We start from the raw sequence: 15,813 nt of genomic DNA, 5'->3' as shown, positions 1-15,813 counted from the left end.
GTGAAGAATGATGTAAGAATAATTTTATTTTATTGGTATTTCATATAAAATTTAGAAAGTATAATTTAAAGCTTACAGTTTGAAAATTTGAAAGTTGATTTTATAATATTTGTTGTCTTTTTGTTTCAGTCCCAAGAGACACTGACTAGATGATTTATTAACTTGCTTCCAACCTGTGGGTGTTAAAGGTATGACATTCTGTATTTTTAGTTTATCTAGTAATGAGTTTTTTGTTTGTTTTCTGTATTGTCTATTTTCTGTATGTATATGTGTATAAGGAGACATATCTTTTGTTTAAAAACTTTATTTTGACGGTGGGATCGGTCAAAATTGATTGAAAGTTATAAGGTTTTAAAAACGGGTTTTAATTGTAATATAAATTAACTTCTTCTTGACAAAGAAGAATCTTAAGTAGAATTTTTTTTTTATTGCATTTAGATTCATTTTCTTGTTCAAAAATGATAATTAATTTGATTTAAAGGAAAGAAAGATGAAATTGGGTCGCTAGGTTTTAGCTCCTAACGAGTTTATGACGTCGAACATGATCAAATCTGTTATAGGTATTTTTATTCGTAATATACATAAGTTATGAAATAACTTTTTTAACATGATAATGATATTTTAATGTGATATGATTATACAGACGAAATAGTTGTGGTACTGAATGAGAAAACCATGGTTATACATATAAGTGTATATTCTTGATCGACAGAAAGTTTTTTTCCAATATGATACCATTTTAAATACTTACATCTTGTGAAACTTTAGGTCAATTAGTTTCTTTAAAAATGCTGCAGAATTTAGAATTTTTGAAAAATTCACCTGAAATGCTTTCATGTCACTTTATTGGCTACAGACATATTTAAACCGAAATACTGTTAACCAATCTATCCACATCCTCCATAGTTAATAATTTCTACGCTCAGAACACGTTTTCCCTTTATGCTGCCGGGTTGCATATCTATAAAATAAATTAGAATGTTCGCAGCACCATATAATTTATGACGCACAGTCAATACGTCGAGAGAGGCTTAATGATTACAAAGAACGAAGCTTGAATAATATCGAGGTACCGTAAATAGTTTAGGAATTTTTCCCTTTAAACATGGGCAAAGTTTCTTAGTTGAGCATCTCTTTCTCTTTTTCTCTCACACGTACACGCATCCGTACACAAATATCAAGATAGCTAAGGATTAATAATACCATATAAATTGTAATTATAATTAGCTTCCTCCCTCTGACGAGCTTCGAAGTTCAAGCTGTTACCGATAAAATGCAGCGAATGCTAATACCAACGCGCTAAGAAACATTTACGAGCTTCGAATTTTTCAAATAAGCTAAAGCTCTGCCATCATGACGCTATGAATATTTATCCTTAATTTATCGCTATGATCACTACGGTGTACTGACATGTTTGAAAAAATGTATACGTTCATCGCATCGGCTGCATTTTCGTTTGGTGGCTTGTTAGTCTTGATCGTCGCCTAAAACGTGCGTGGTAAAATCAACAACTATATCATACGATATAACAGATTCCTATGTAATCAGTAATACTACGTCTCGCACACAGTTCTCGACAAGACGTTGTTTTCTTCTTTTTTTTTTTTTCTTTCGGCAGCTCTATGAAGATCACACATTCAGGGAGTCCCAAAGTTGATAGTACAATAATCAACGAACTATATAAAGTCAAACAAGAAATCAAATGTAATGTACTTTGGATCTCTCTGTATGGTGTATCGAATAGCGTTCGTGTACAATGGCATCGAAAACTATCGGATGAGACTAGCCTAATTTATATTGGTTATTAGAACACAATACGATAAACTATATGCACGAATTCATCAACATTTGTAATTAAACGCGCGTCGCAATTCGAAGCAGTCGCAATACTTGTGCGTGAATCTTCTGCACGGTACATCGATGCAAAAGAGAACGTAAACGAGATAATGGTAACATGTATTATACGTCTTTTAAAAAGTCGTAACTAAGAAATAACATGGATTAGATTTCAAGGGAGGCGTTGCCTACGGTTCATTAGTATTTATTCCATATCCAGTCTGATTCGAGAGAAGTGCACGTTAACGCGTTTCAATGTACAAAACTCTGAGCCTATTATCGCATACTCTTCAGGCTTTATTTCGTTCGAATTTGAAACCCCTTAAAGGAAAGCACACGAAATCAATCGTCGTGAGGTATATTAAGTTAGGGTTTTGGAATTTTCAATGAATCGTTGGTCGTCTACCGTATCTTATATTTAGCTATAGTCCTTATAAACATACGCATCACTTGGACGTTCTAGTTTCATGAAAAAAAAAAAAGGATGACTTTGCTCATACAGCCATTTATAGATTTACCACTGCACGTCTTCAAATAATTGCTAACTACAGTCGCATATAGACAAATTATAGAAAGTCAATAGTGGCACTATTCGAGAATTGCCTGAGTACGTCTCGTTTCTTGACTAGAATTCATTTCTCTTATTTTTGTTCACAGTTATGTAACTGTTCTCGCTTAACATTTACGCAAGAATCCATCTTTCACGATGATTCAACAGTTTTGGAAAATATCGAGACTACAGATTAGAAAAGCTTAAAAACGCAATTTCATGCGGTTCTGCTGGACATATACGACGACATCGGGCATGTGTGATACACATTACGCGTCCCTTTTGGTAGTCTACGCTTGATGTTAAGCAACATTGATCAAAAGTGCAATAAGCACCGAATTCTTTACTATGATTCTCCATTTATATATAAAAAACTGTTAATTTAAGTGACATTACGCCTGAGTCTTGGTGCACGCAATTAAGAGCAGAAATGTAAACTCTAAAAATCTCTTGGATGACCGTGAACAACGGTGTTATGACTTATCATAATCAATCTATTAGTTTTCTTCGTATTCTCTTTTAACTACTTAGCCGAACATTTTAAATATAACTAGTAAGAATTTCATGTCTTATAAAAGAACTATACACAAAAAGATAGGGTAATGCTAGCCCTAAGACCCAACGTTATATCACGAATTCAATGAAGCGCGCTGCTGATCCTGAATCGATTTTATAGTCGATTGGAAGTGGTTGATCTTATTCCTTGATGCGATCAGCAGCCGTTCCCAAATTTCATGCCACCTTCTTCTTACTTGTCTTCTTGCTGCGAGGGAGTGTAGCGAAACTTGTTATCTGAAATACAGAAATAAATCAAGTGTTACTTAGACTGTAGTTAACATAAAATTCAAAGGCCAATGCTCAATCGTGAAATAAAACTGGGTGTTTTCATTTGTTTTATATCTGTTTTAAGATTTTGTAAGAAAATGGAAATTAAACACGCTTAATACGCTGCACACCACACTGTTTATAATAAATTCAACGCAAACTTACTCTTAGAGGATATACTTATTTCTGGAAGCAGCAATTAATGATTGCTGACAGTAATACTGCCGCTTTAATGTTAATGATTTAGCGACATGCACATTTAGGGACACATCAAGAAGAACACTCGCTAATTTATTAGTTATCTAAGGAGTTACAAATTTGAAAACGCTTTAGAAAACATTTTCATACGATCTGAACGTATTAATCCGTTTCTTCTCTCCAGAATTCCAGTATGGTATTGTGTTTAAATATGGAGGAGGATGAGGAAGGATAGGTGACAATAGGTAAATTTAATTTTTTAATTTCCTAATAACCAGTCAATAAGACCCACTAATTTGTAATTAATATCACACAAGATGTCTCGATTGAAGGTTCTTAAAAAATATCTGACTCTAATTTTCTCCCAATTTTAGGTGATTGGGACATCTCTCTTATTTCTGGTTCTGAAGTCTCAATTTTACTCTTATTTTCATCAGTACTTTGAGTATTAGTCTCTTTTTCAGTTTCGTTTGTATCATCAATGCTGTTGCTTGGTGCAATCACATAAGTATCGGAGCTACTGGATGTGTTATCGCTTTTCTCATCACTTCTTTCTTCACTTGAAATCGATAACTTTGGTGCAAGCTCTATAATCATTTCTTGTGGCTCCAAACTATTTGATCTTGATTCGGGAGCGCTAATATCTGAAGCAGAGTCTTCTGTTTTCGTCGAACCCTTGTGCTCTCTAGAAAAAGCACTGTGAAAAATATTTTTCGGAATTGTTAACAGTTTGGAGAAGCCTTCCTTAGTCTTCTGCCTCTTAGACTTCTTTCCCCTCGGTTTATCCACAGCATGTGCGATAAAAACATCTTTCGTGTTGCTGGTGTTCGAAAATGTCTTCAACGTACCAGTTTTGATGACCAAAGTGGCTTTCAGTGCGTTCTGAGAATCTTCAGCGTCATCTAAGTCATCTTCACTTGGTGCAAGAGGTGCTTTAGGTGCTGGCTTCTTGTTGTACTTTCCTGCACGACAAATGCTATCGGAACTGCTGCGCGATATATTTGGAGTTGACCAAACATCCAAAGACGTCATATTGTCACTTTCTGAATCAATTTTTGTCGTATCACTAGCTGTTTGTACTTCACCAGTCTCCTTTGGTTGTTCTTTAATCTCCCCAAAGTTGTTTTTATTTGAGTTCTCGCTAGCACTTTCTCTTTTAACATTCTCATTCTCTGATAACGTTTCAGTGATACTTGTGTCGCTACATCTCAGTTTCTCTTGCGTATGCACAATATTATTGACAGCCTTATGAGCTTCATCTAGAAGTTGCTTTAGCTCGTCAAACTTGCTTTGACAGAGTTCATCGGTTATCGTGCGCTCCACTTCTTTCACAGAATTTTCAGACATTTCAGAGGAAGTTTGGTTACTCGTAGATTCTGTTGCTGTATTATTTGCAATTGTTTTCTCAGTCTTTGTTTCTTCACTGTTTGCCTGTTGTATTTGTGTTGCATCGGTGCATACATTATTGATATCGACTTCTTCTGTCTTTGTTGCGGTCTCCGGGACAATGTTCGTCTCTATGTTCTGAACGATTTGAACCTCTGCGATTAAAGTAGAGTCTGACAGATGATCAGTGATCGACTCATTCGATTCTGATTTGTTCTTCTCTGGATTAGAGCCTGATTGACTGGTGTTATCGATTAAATCATCTTTACCTGCGACAAAGGATTCACGATGGAATTCGATATAATCAGCTACATTACTGTTTTGCGAGAGTAGAAGCAGGATCTCGAGAGCTTGTTCAGGGGTCACAAGATTTAAAGGTGACGGAAGTGAGATGTGTTTGGAGAAAGGAGGGTCATTGCTGTCGGAATCCTCTCCTGCGTCCTTCAAATATCATAAAAATAAATTCATTATAGAATCAAACAACAGAAGATAGAAATAATCGAAAAAGTAATTATCTTCCTGAAGCGCCAATTTCTTAATTGAATAAAGAATGATACTCGAATTAATGGACAGTTAACACGTTGACTGCCACTGTATTTCATATACATTTTCTCATTTTAAGATTCTTTATTAAAAAATACTCTACTATTTAATTCATAATCTTATGCGGGTCTTTATGCATTTATGCCAAAAACGGCAGAATCCACGTAATACATATTCAAAGATGTACAAAATATTGAAAATTAAATAACTGTACGATATTTGGAGAGTGAACAAAATCTTTAATTAGATACCATTCATCTAATTGTGTTTATGAAAATAAAAATTTGCATAAATATCCTCAGTCTACTTATAAATGGACATCATACGTAGTTGTGTAAATAAAGCTGTTACTCATATAGAAGTCCTGTGGCAGTTAAAGTGCTAAGACTGAATTTATATTATCATTAAAATTCGAACATCTTAGTTTAATACCTCAGGTGTCTTCTTTGTAGTAGATCGTGGCTTTGAACGCGTCCTTGCACCAACACTCGATGTTCTAACTAATGAATCACCATGAGAGGAACGAGTAGATTGTAGCGCTTCTCCGCTGCTATATCCGCTGGATATGTCGTCTGAGGATCTGATATTACTAAAATTAAAGAGTGTCAATAAAATCATGGGTCGATTCCTAATCCTTCTAAAAGAAATTTCAAGAAAAACCCAAGAAACTCTACACATTTTACTATCCATAATACTGTAACCTTTTCAGTATACTAAGAGTCAACTATAAAATACTAGTTTATAATTAATTACAAAGAATTGTTGTAATTTCATAACGTCCTTGCTGGTTAAGTATTGCGACAACGAATTAGCGAATATCTAAATATCAAGAAAAAATATAGGTAGAATATGAGAAATAATAAATAAGAATTTATGACGAATGATGAACAAGAATTTATGAGAAATATGTTTAGTAGCAACTTAATAAATGTTCATACCGAAAAGGTCAATTTCAGACTAGTAAAATACAGAATGCAAGATATATACGTTAAGCTAGCTGTGGGTTCTCTAGGCCTCGGCTGCCTAACGTCAACGTCCACCTCGGAAAAGTACATTTCTACTCGGTTACTAGTCGACTGTGTTCGACGAGGACTGTAACCTCTCCTTCCAACGTGCTCTCTTCGCCGAGGTTCCACTGTAAAAGTTAGCAAGACAACTTTCCATCACAGTCAATTCTAACACTTGACAATCTCTGATATCAACAGGATCCATATCGTTCGTTCAACTATTGATTTTGGATAGCGTTTAGAGCAAAGGTTACTTCTTGCAAGTCTCAGACTCAACGATCTTTCTATTTCAATACTCTAACTGAATTATCAATAATTTGCTTAATAATTCCTTAAACAATCGTCTAATGAACTTAAAGGAACGATATAAATCTGTTCAAATCGCGATTCGCGCGAATTAGAGGTGCTATAATCGGCCAACAACCTTCCATGTCCGTCTCGTCGTGCATGTGCGAGGTGTTTCTATTCTCGTCCTCCTTCTCGCCGGTCAGATCGCTCAGGCTGTAGCTCTTCTTCAAGTGCTGCACCAGTCCACCGCCGCCCTGAAAGACCAATTCACGGTTTTCGTCAGTCGGGCACTGCGTACCGGCGATGTCGCGTTTGTTTTGTTAGGCATCAGTGCAAAGAAATCGATATCTATCGACTCGGCGAAATAAAAGGGTACAAAAGGGGAAAGATAAAAAAGAAGATGGTAACGAAAACAAAAATAAAACTCTTACCAAGCCGGAAAAAAGGTGTTAATGTGTTATCTGCCGTCACCAGAGCGCGAATAGCAACGGTCCTAGGCGTCTAGCGATCGATCTAGGCCTGGGTTCAGCAACGCAAAGCCAGCCTGTCTCTGGTCTGTCCGGGTGCATTTCTTTCTGGCTTGCATACTGGCGCGGGTTAACGGCAAGCGTGTCCGCGGTTCAGCGATAGAAGAAGCGGGTTTTCTCTTGATTAACTGGACCAACTCGTTAGGCGGGATTCGCTCGGTATGAACAGGAGGAATCAATCGACGGGAGGAATAATCGCGGAGTGGACGCGCGTTTCGCTCGATGGTCGTATATATAGAAAGAGAACGCAACAGCACGTCCTTGTCGTTAGAATGAGTTTATTCGAAAAAAGAAACATATCATATCATTGTTGCGTAAAATCTTTGGGATCAGGTATAAAAAGTCTTACTCCCTAAACGCTACTTGGCAATTGTGCGCGCCGATACGATTTTCCTTGGTTTATTACATAGTAAATTACGATAAATGGTACTTGGTCGAACACATGAATTTCTCGCGGCTTGTGTTCTTTTACAATTAAAAGGATTTATTAGGAAATGATTCGAGAGTCTGAAGAATTGAAAGGAAGTCTTAATTATTTAATGTTAAGAGGCAAAAATCGCAAAAAGTTCTTCGACTTCCTTTCAATCCTTAGTCACCGATTACTTAAAGAACAAAAAGTTATACGTTCGATTCTATGCGTTGCTGCGCTACTTTTACATCAAGCTGATACTCGATTTAACAGCGGTCACGGTTCTTCTGTTTCAATACGTTTCGCTCCATCAACGAAACACGCGGAGAGCTCGTCAGCTCTATGAAAATACCGATAAACAGTTATGACGGTGACTGTGATGAATATGTAAAACGTGATACAAAATATGAATAATATGATTCGTGTATAAAAAGTAGGTTCTATTAATAATTGTAATAATGAAGATTCGCGTCTGTTATATTGAACAAAAATCTTTCTTCATTGAAAGAGATTTTGACAAAATTTCTCTTCATTCGAATTGACTCTGTTAGAGGTTACTTGTTCTTTAAAGTATATGTGGCAACCTAGAGTTGCTCAAAGGCACCAGTTCGCTCGAATCACTAGCATCATAACGATTTGCGAGAACAAACACTTAAAGGTTGTTCTTAGATTCTATTGACAATAACAAAGTATATAAATTGCAGACTTTATAGAAAGACACACAGTACCAGCTCCAACACGATCAGCTAAACGCAATTAGAAGACTTCACGACCAAAGTGGACCAAGTTGCCTTCAATCAACCTTAAACAACGTTTTCTCGAAATCAGTCAGCAGGTTATGGTTAATAGTCCCCCAAATTCGCTCGAAAAAACTTGGTAACAAACTTGGTCTATCGTGAGGTCTCCAATATAAGATACAAAACTACTTAACCCTTTTTACATATTGGTAACATCTACGACAGTCGGAACAAACAATTTTCACGCGACTAAAATGAACAGGATCCACGCAATAAAACAGTGTCCATCAAGTCTTTCAAATCACCTCAAAATCCCCAGCTGATTCGCAACGTTAACGTCTGCGCTAACCACGAACAGCAAATGGATTCAGTACTCTACAATCTCTCAAAAATCATCGCGAATAATTGGACCTAACGTATTTAAAAACCGTGAAAAATTAACGCTACGGTAACCTTAGTCTAAGCTTCGCCTGTTCGTCGAATCAGAAAGATTACAGACGATCAGTACAAATCAACAAAGACTTCCTCGTCTGGTTGGGGGTTCCTCGTCTTTGTAGCCTGTTCGAAATCGTCGTCGCTGTATTCGTAATTGACATAAATTTCTTCGCGAGTCCTGGACCTCAATGTTCTGGACGATTCTCCTCGTTCCCTCTTGGTCTTACGGCTCTTGCTGGTCTTCTTCGGCTGCGGCACCTTGAACTCGCGTTGGTCCTCGATGAGACGAAATGGGTCGTCGTCCGTGTTCTCGTCCTCGTGCATGCTGGGCACCGCTTCCTCGGGGGCAAAGTCGTCCACGTTAGCGCTTGGACTCGGGCGTCTGCTCGTCGACGCTTCGCTTCTCAGGTCCTCCTCCCTCTCGGGAGTCGACGTTGCTGGACGCTTGGCTGAGCTAGAAAGCGCCGAGTCTGATTTGCTGCCAGGTAGTTCACGCACCACGATCGGCTCTGGTTGTACCAAATGCTGATCCCGCATTGCATTTAGCCATTTTTTTTTTTAATGTCATTTTTAATATACGTATACAGCGACCGTCGTCGAGCGTTTGTTTTGGTTGTGTTACAGATGAATTGAGCACAATGTACACACGTACGACACGATGTTGGTTTTTAAATTTTTTTTTTTTTTTTTTTTTTTGTTTGTTTTATTTAGGCGACGATGATTTTGTTAAGGGGACAGCGATGATTGTGGTTAGACGATGTTGTGTGGTGATGTTGTTGGTGGTGGTCGACGTTGGTGGTTTTTTGATTAGAGACGGTGATACGGCGTGCAGGATAGGCGTGCGGGGCAACAAAAACATAAAATCGAGAATAAATTATTTAACGATTAACGAGCTAGGGGTGCGTTTGTTGAAGCTGTTGCTAAAGCGGGGTACTTAAGTGGAACATAAAATGGATTCGATCGATCTGTTATGGGCAAAAAGGTTGTATTGGGATGATATCGTTTAATCGAATGGATCAAGTGTCGCATAAAAATGAAATAGGTAATCACGATTTCGCCACGCTAATATTTCAAGCGGTTTACAACTTTTCTAAATACCTATTTAGCGAAATTACCAAATGACTCATAAAGTTTAAAGTCTTATCTGGTGCTTAGAACCTAAATTATTTTGCGATTTCAATTATTAATTTATGGATTTTTTGAGATAGAGAATTGTAAATTACTGGCGAAATTGTGGTTATCTATCTGACTTGTGCAATTTAATACGAAAGAAGAAAATAAACTTTACATAGGCAAATCGATCGATCCCTCTGTTATAGTGTGATTAAGTGATTTTTTGCGATTGTAAGTTCCTAGAACTTACCTTGATGGCGGTCTGCATAAGAACTGTGGTGGCATAGTTAACACCTTTCGAGCCAAGGTGCAAAACCGCCGTGTATCCCTGCTCCGTGGCGCGTGCTAGGGCTTCGTCGATTTCAGCCTCGCGGCGGATCAGAGCTGGATGAACGAACCGCCGATAGAGGATACTCGAGCCCTTGGTGGCTGGACTCAACAGCCAGACCACCAGGATAGTCTTAATTTCATAGTAAAAAGGGAACCTAAATGGGAAGAGATCGAAAAACTAGCGTTACAGTCACGAGATATTAATTTAACTACCGAAATTTTACAAATTCGAACAAAATTTATACTTCGAAACTCAATTAGAAGTGGAGTTAAAATTTTAAAATATTTCTGTACCTAAAGTATATTACACGGTACTTTTGATTAATATTGTTATATAATTGAAATAATTAGTTGTTTTTTGACACGTATCGTATTCTGTGATTACTCGATTAAAACAGAAATGGAAAATTTAAAAAAAATTATTAACGTAAATTAATGTAATTATACTTTATAGTCTGAGACGAATTAAAATGAGAGGAATTAAATTGAAACGAAAATATTAATGTAGTAAGCAACACAAGAGAAAGTTTAGTCTCGTAAAACTGCCATTTTCTTTGAATTTTATAGTTGGTTTTTATAGTTGTTTCTCTGTATGATACTATGCTTATAGATATTCCTTCTTTCTTTCCTTTCTTTATGGTGCACCTGTGCACTCCTCCCATATTCTTTCTCAACTTGTTAAACATTGGTAACTACAACTTATTATTTACCTATTTAATTCTGCGTTCGAAGGGATTTATCCTTTAAATACACGCGATTATTATTAATCAACAGAACTTTTAATTTTAATTTTAATTCATAACATAGTCCTGTTTACCTAGGTCCATAATTTTGGACTTTCCATGCCAAACCAACCTGACGATCATAATCCTAGCAACCACGTATTAATATACATAAATCTATAGTCAGATGGCAAAACATGACATATTATGATTTTCTAATCTTTCAATACAGCGATTTTGAGTTAGGTAAACCAATAGGTAAATCTACATGTCTTGAATTGTCACCTTGCTTTTTTCTTAAACTACGTGAAAGATAGATACCATCTCTGACAACCTGATTGATCTCATCTAGATACACATGAGTCTCGGAGTTTGAAAAGGAAGTGCCATATCAGGTTTTACTATTCGACTACAAAAATATAAATGGCTAAATTTCGAAATAGAAAACCCTATAAACCCATCGTATAAGCAAGTATAAACTACAGAATCGTTAAATGAGGCTATAAAATACGAAATACTGGACAAAGTAGAACAGAAGATGAAAAAGGGGGGTAATCATGTCCGCTTTGACTGTTGTCGAAAGGGTCAGGGTACGAAAGAAAATCAGGAGGAAAGGTTAGACTGGGGCAGGGGAGGATACCGCGAGGGTACTTGAGGCCAGAAATACACGAGGCTCTCTCCTGTTTGGTTGTAATCCGAGTATGAAGGGAGAGATCTGGCACAGCAGGGAGGAACGCCAGAAACAGAGACGGAAGGAGAGACACCGGTGGAACCCTCAGAAGTGCATGTAAGCCAATATCCATCTCGGCCAAAATTAGACTTTCGGAATTCCCGGTGGCGAAGCTCGGACCACGTGGTTGGTTCACGCCGGTTTATTGGCCCCAAGCTCGCTTGAATTTTACTTGCTTCCGGCGAAAAGGGGGCCGTGACCGAACTGCCCGGTATTCGCGACTTTCCCTCTTCGCACTTCGTTTCTGCGTGCAACGCTACTCTAGAACTTCGAGGACTTTTGGACTTAAGTTAGAAAGTACGCACGACTTTTTGCTACCCTTTTTCATTTAGCCTAACAGCGAGAGACTTTACAGTAAAGTACTCTTTAACAGTGATTCAATTGACCCTCGATTGGTTTGAAATTGACTGTTCAGATCAAATTTAGGACACTTCCTGTTTCGAATCTAAATTTTCTTGTTATGGGGCTTACATAGGCCCGTCCTACAGTCATTCTACGAGGCCTTTGAAACTCCTTAGCTCTTTAAAGCTCATTTTCCTTCACAGTGCTTGTTCTAATATTCGCCCAATCTCTTGGCCCAGTTATGCTTCTACTGTAAGGTACATATGGTACTGTTTTAACAATAAAAAACAGAATTCATAGGAGCATTGCCTGAAAACAAGTTGGAATTGTAAATTATCTCTTGCACGGAACGTAGAGACCATAAAAAGTAAATAGTAGGAAACGCAATATTCAATCATGGAGAAATAACAGTTGCGTTCTTCGTCATTTCAACATGTTTTTTTCTATCCCGTTTCAACTTCAAACTGAATATGTTTACCCATTTGGAGAAAGTTTTAAGATAAATATTGTAGATTCCTGGAGTAGAGAACGCGTAAAATATGAATTTACCGCGCAATCAATCAATCGGATCGTTTTTTTCCAATCAAAGTATACACTTCATTTTCTAACTTAAACTAAATTTCTAAAGATTGAAGTCTAGTAAATACATCCGGGTCGAATGTTTTGCTCGATTACATGAAGATCAAAAGTCGCCAAACATTTATCTACAACGAAGCTTTAATCGAAGAAAACACGAATGGTGAAATTTACTATGTAAACCACGAATATCTTACCAGAAACTAAAGAAGACGTCAGTGAAGGTTTCCGCGCAAGTGAACAGCGCGAACACGATCCAGTACATCATCCATTTGACCTGAAAACGGAGAAAATGCTTATACACTGAGCTATGGAACATAGTAACAGTAAGGACAATCGTGGAAGATCAGGATCAGACCTCCCGACACTAAAATAACGTATCGTATATTCTCAGAGAATGCCCATTCGTCTTCAAAAAGCTTCTACTTCGCTCCAGTTCTAGTAAACACGGTCGTTATTCTTGGAATTTTCAACGAAAAACAAAAAAGAAACACACTCTAAATGGATGAGCACGCAGTGTCTACCGAAAGACGAATTCACCCGAAATGCCAACCTAAGCAATGTCCCAACGACAAACATTTACCGATCAAACCCCGTAAAAGCAATTATGTTTGAACGAGGTGTTACTAATAGGTCTAGCACAAACTTGCCTGCTCCACTGAGCGTGCTCGAGCGAGAGATTAATTAGAGTCATCAAACATAATCGTTTGTAATGGAACAGACCAAGAATACCATCTTTTCTACTTTTTCACCGAGGGTATACATAGACTTCGATGTTCTTCATACTTACATATTCTTTAACGTTTTTCGTCCTCACCGCCTTGTAAGAAGCATAGGCCGGGTATAGATTGCCAAAGACTAATCTGAAAATTGGATACAGCAGAACGTAAGTGAGGTACCGCGGCACGACGATTACCAGCAGCGCGGCCAGGATCCGAAGGCAACCCAGGGTCATTCTCTTTGGTACCATATCCGCGCAATATCGAGCGCAGACGTTCAAGCTTTTCACCAATATCTGAGGGACACCTGGTCCCCCATAGAGCGGCCAGCCAAACGGAGCTTCCTCGAGACTGTCTAGCGGACGTTTGTCCTCTCTGGCTTCCATTCCACTTCCGCGACTTCTCTCTCCCTCGTCTTCCTGGTCTCGCGATTACTCTTGCAATATCGAGTCCGTTCGAACGCTTTTCGATTTTCGTCGGTTCGCTCCGACACATCCAACTGCAACATCGAAGCGCGAGGAGCTTGAGTGTACGTCCAGCTGACCGTAGGCTCTCTGGAAGAGCGCTTAGAGTCGATCACGGGACCTAATCTCTCGCGGACAAAGGGGCCCTATGGCTAACCCGATTCACGAAAATCGTCATCGACGATTTGAAGGAAGCTCTTCGAGTCAGACGAGCCAAGGGTTCCAGGTGGAAGCACTTTCATCGTCGGCTCTCCACTCGTTCCAAACGGTCGTTCGGCGGAACTGAAGCAATCCCAGCGCGATGACAGGCGTTGCGTCGCTGAGATCAGTCGATTCACGAGCGTTTGGAATGCGCGACGGGAGAAGCTTGTTCGCGGTGACCTGACCTTCCCGACTGCGCTTCAGGGCGACGCACTTGTTGCATCTTTCGACCAAGAACCTTGGAAGGATCGTCAGCTGGGTGGATGCTGTCGCTTGAGGAACACGAGTGGTCCTAGCAAGCGCGACGCGACTGCTTCCGCTCGCGGATGCTTCCAGTTAAAGACTAAATGCGTGCACGCGTGTTCTGGCAGCACCGCCTCGCTTACACTGATGATCCACGGACTCTATTTTCGCGTCTTAAGCCGCTGTCGCGCTAGATGGAAATAAGGCGGATTGGGTCGAGGTTTGAAAGCGACAGCGATCTCGATGGTTGTGTTTCTGTGAGTCTACGATTGTGATCCGTGATTCTAGGACTCAGAGGACCTTTTACGAAAAGAATACGAGACTGAAGATGGAGCTTTCGAAATGATTGTGGAACTAGATCGCGAGGTAATGATTCCTGTTATTGTCGACGCTCGACGAATGTCTAACAAGCGAGTTGGTCTCGCGGAACGAACTTCCTCTAGCAAGAATCGCGCGAAACTACGGCCGATTGCGTCTCGCAGGTAATTCGATGATTGTCACCAATGTCGCTAGCAGATTGCGTAACAGGGCGTCCTTTGTGCGCAGTCCGGCGATACAATTCGCGTGTTAGCGAACACCAGGCTCGCGATTTTTTTCATTTCGCGGAGAATAATGACGAGCTAAGTTGTGGGACCTTGATCGAAGGTAAATTGAAGAACGAATATGTTTAGAATATTTTCTAAAAATTGTTGCGATTGATTGTTAGAATTTATTTTTGTTTCTGAGATTAGGAAGAATTTTTTGAATTTAAATTGAAAAGTTTAGAATCGCTTGGATTGAAGGTCGTTGTGATTTTTAATTAATAAACGAGCGTCACTGTTATATTATTATTGTTCATTTAGATACTATTTCCTAAAATAATCACTTATTTTTCTAAAAGAGTTTGAATAATTATAACTGATATAATACCATTCACCGCCACGATATTAATTCACACTATAAGTCTTTCTCTCCTTGTTCAATACTTGCGAACATCACAGAACTACTGATATTTCTAGCACAAATTGCAATATTCTACTGGAATAACTGTATTCCGTTGTCCCACTGTTATGTTAGTAAATATTAAACTAGCGACGCTGGCTTGAATTTCGAAATGTTGATCGATCCTAAGTTTTCAGTTTTTATATGTATGTTATTGAAGGAGGTAAATAGAGTTCCGTTAATTATTTTTAAAACGTTTCATGCTGCGGCGAAATTTTAAATTTTTAATAAAAAGCTAAAATTAAAATGGTATAAGTAATATACAAACTATAGAAATATTTAATCATTTTTAAAAAGTACTGCACATTGTTAGCCCAGTTTCATTATTGTTGTTATAAGTCAAGAGTGAACGTGTATCGTGGAATTTATTCTACCTAAGAACCTTGAGAATCATGTCAAGTCTATTTATTGTTATTTTTCGTACAATGGTATTTTGCGCTTACTATTATACAAAAACTCAACATGAGTTTATATTAAATTATAATTTACTGATTATGAAATTTAACGTCATTAAATGCTGTTGAAGCAAAAACGTAATTAATTAAAATTTTCAAAATTTCTATAGAGATTCTATATGAAAAATATCTATAGATAAAATGTCCATAGAATTAATAAATTGGAAGATTGTGAACTATTTGTATCGTAAACTTA

At 38.1% G+C, this 15,813-nt stretch overlaps 2 protein-coding genes across 2 annotated transcripts; both read right to left on the bottom strand.

The window, feature by feature from the left end:
- Nucleotides 1-828: 828 nt before the first annotated feature.
- Nucleotides 829-14,612, bottom strand: LOC143177487 (uncharacterized). Its single transcript, XM_076375413.1, has 9 exons — nt 13,345-14,612; nt 12,752-12,831; nt 10,105-10,339; nt 6,770-6,887; nt 6,326-6,473; nt 5,771-5,927; nt 4,904-5,236; nt 3,560-4,726; nt 829-3,178 (listed from the first exon to the last, which is right to left on the bottom strand). The coding sequence occupies exons 1-8, from the start codon at nt 13,657-13,659 to the stop codon at nt 3,746-3,748; spliced, it is 2,367 nt and encodes a 788-aa protein (XP_076231528.1). The 5' UTR covers nt 13,660-14,612; the 3' UTR covers nt 829-3,178; nt 3,560-3,745.
- On the bottom strand, nt 7,425-10,083 carry LOC143177486 (uncharacterized). Its single transcript, XM_076375412.1, has one exon. The coding sequence runs from the start codon at nt 9,276-9,278 to the stop codon at nt 8,808-8,810; it is 471 nt and encodes a 156-aa protein (XP_076231527.1). The 5' UTR covers nt 9,279-10,083; the 3' UTR covers nt 7,425-8,807.
- Nucleotides 14,613-15,813: the final 1,201 nt, after the last annotated feature.

Source organism: Calliopsis andreniformis, chromosome 3 (genome assembly GCF_051401765.1).
Source record: "Calliopsis andreniformis isolate RMS-2024a chromosome 3, iyCalAndr_principal, whole genome shotgun sequence".
Taxonomy (NCBI): Eukaryota; Metazoa; Arthropoda; class Insecta; order Hymenoptera; family Andrenidae; genus Calliopsis; species Calliopsis andreniformis.
The sequence above is the reverse complement of the archived record's forward strand: the minus strand, read 5'-3'. Positions and strand labels throughout refer to the sequence as shown.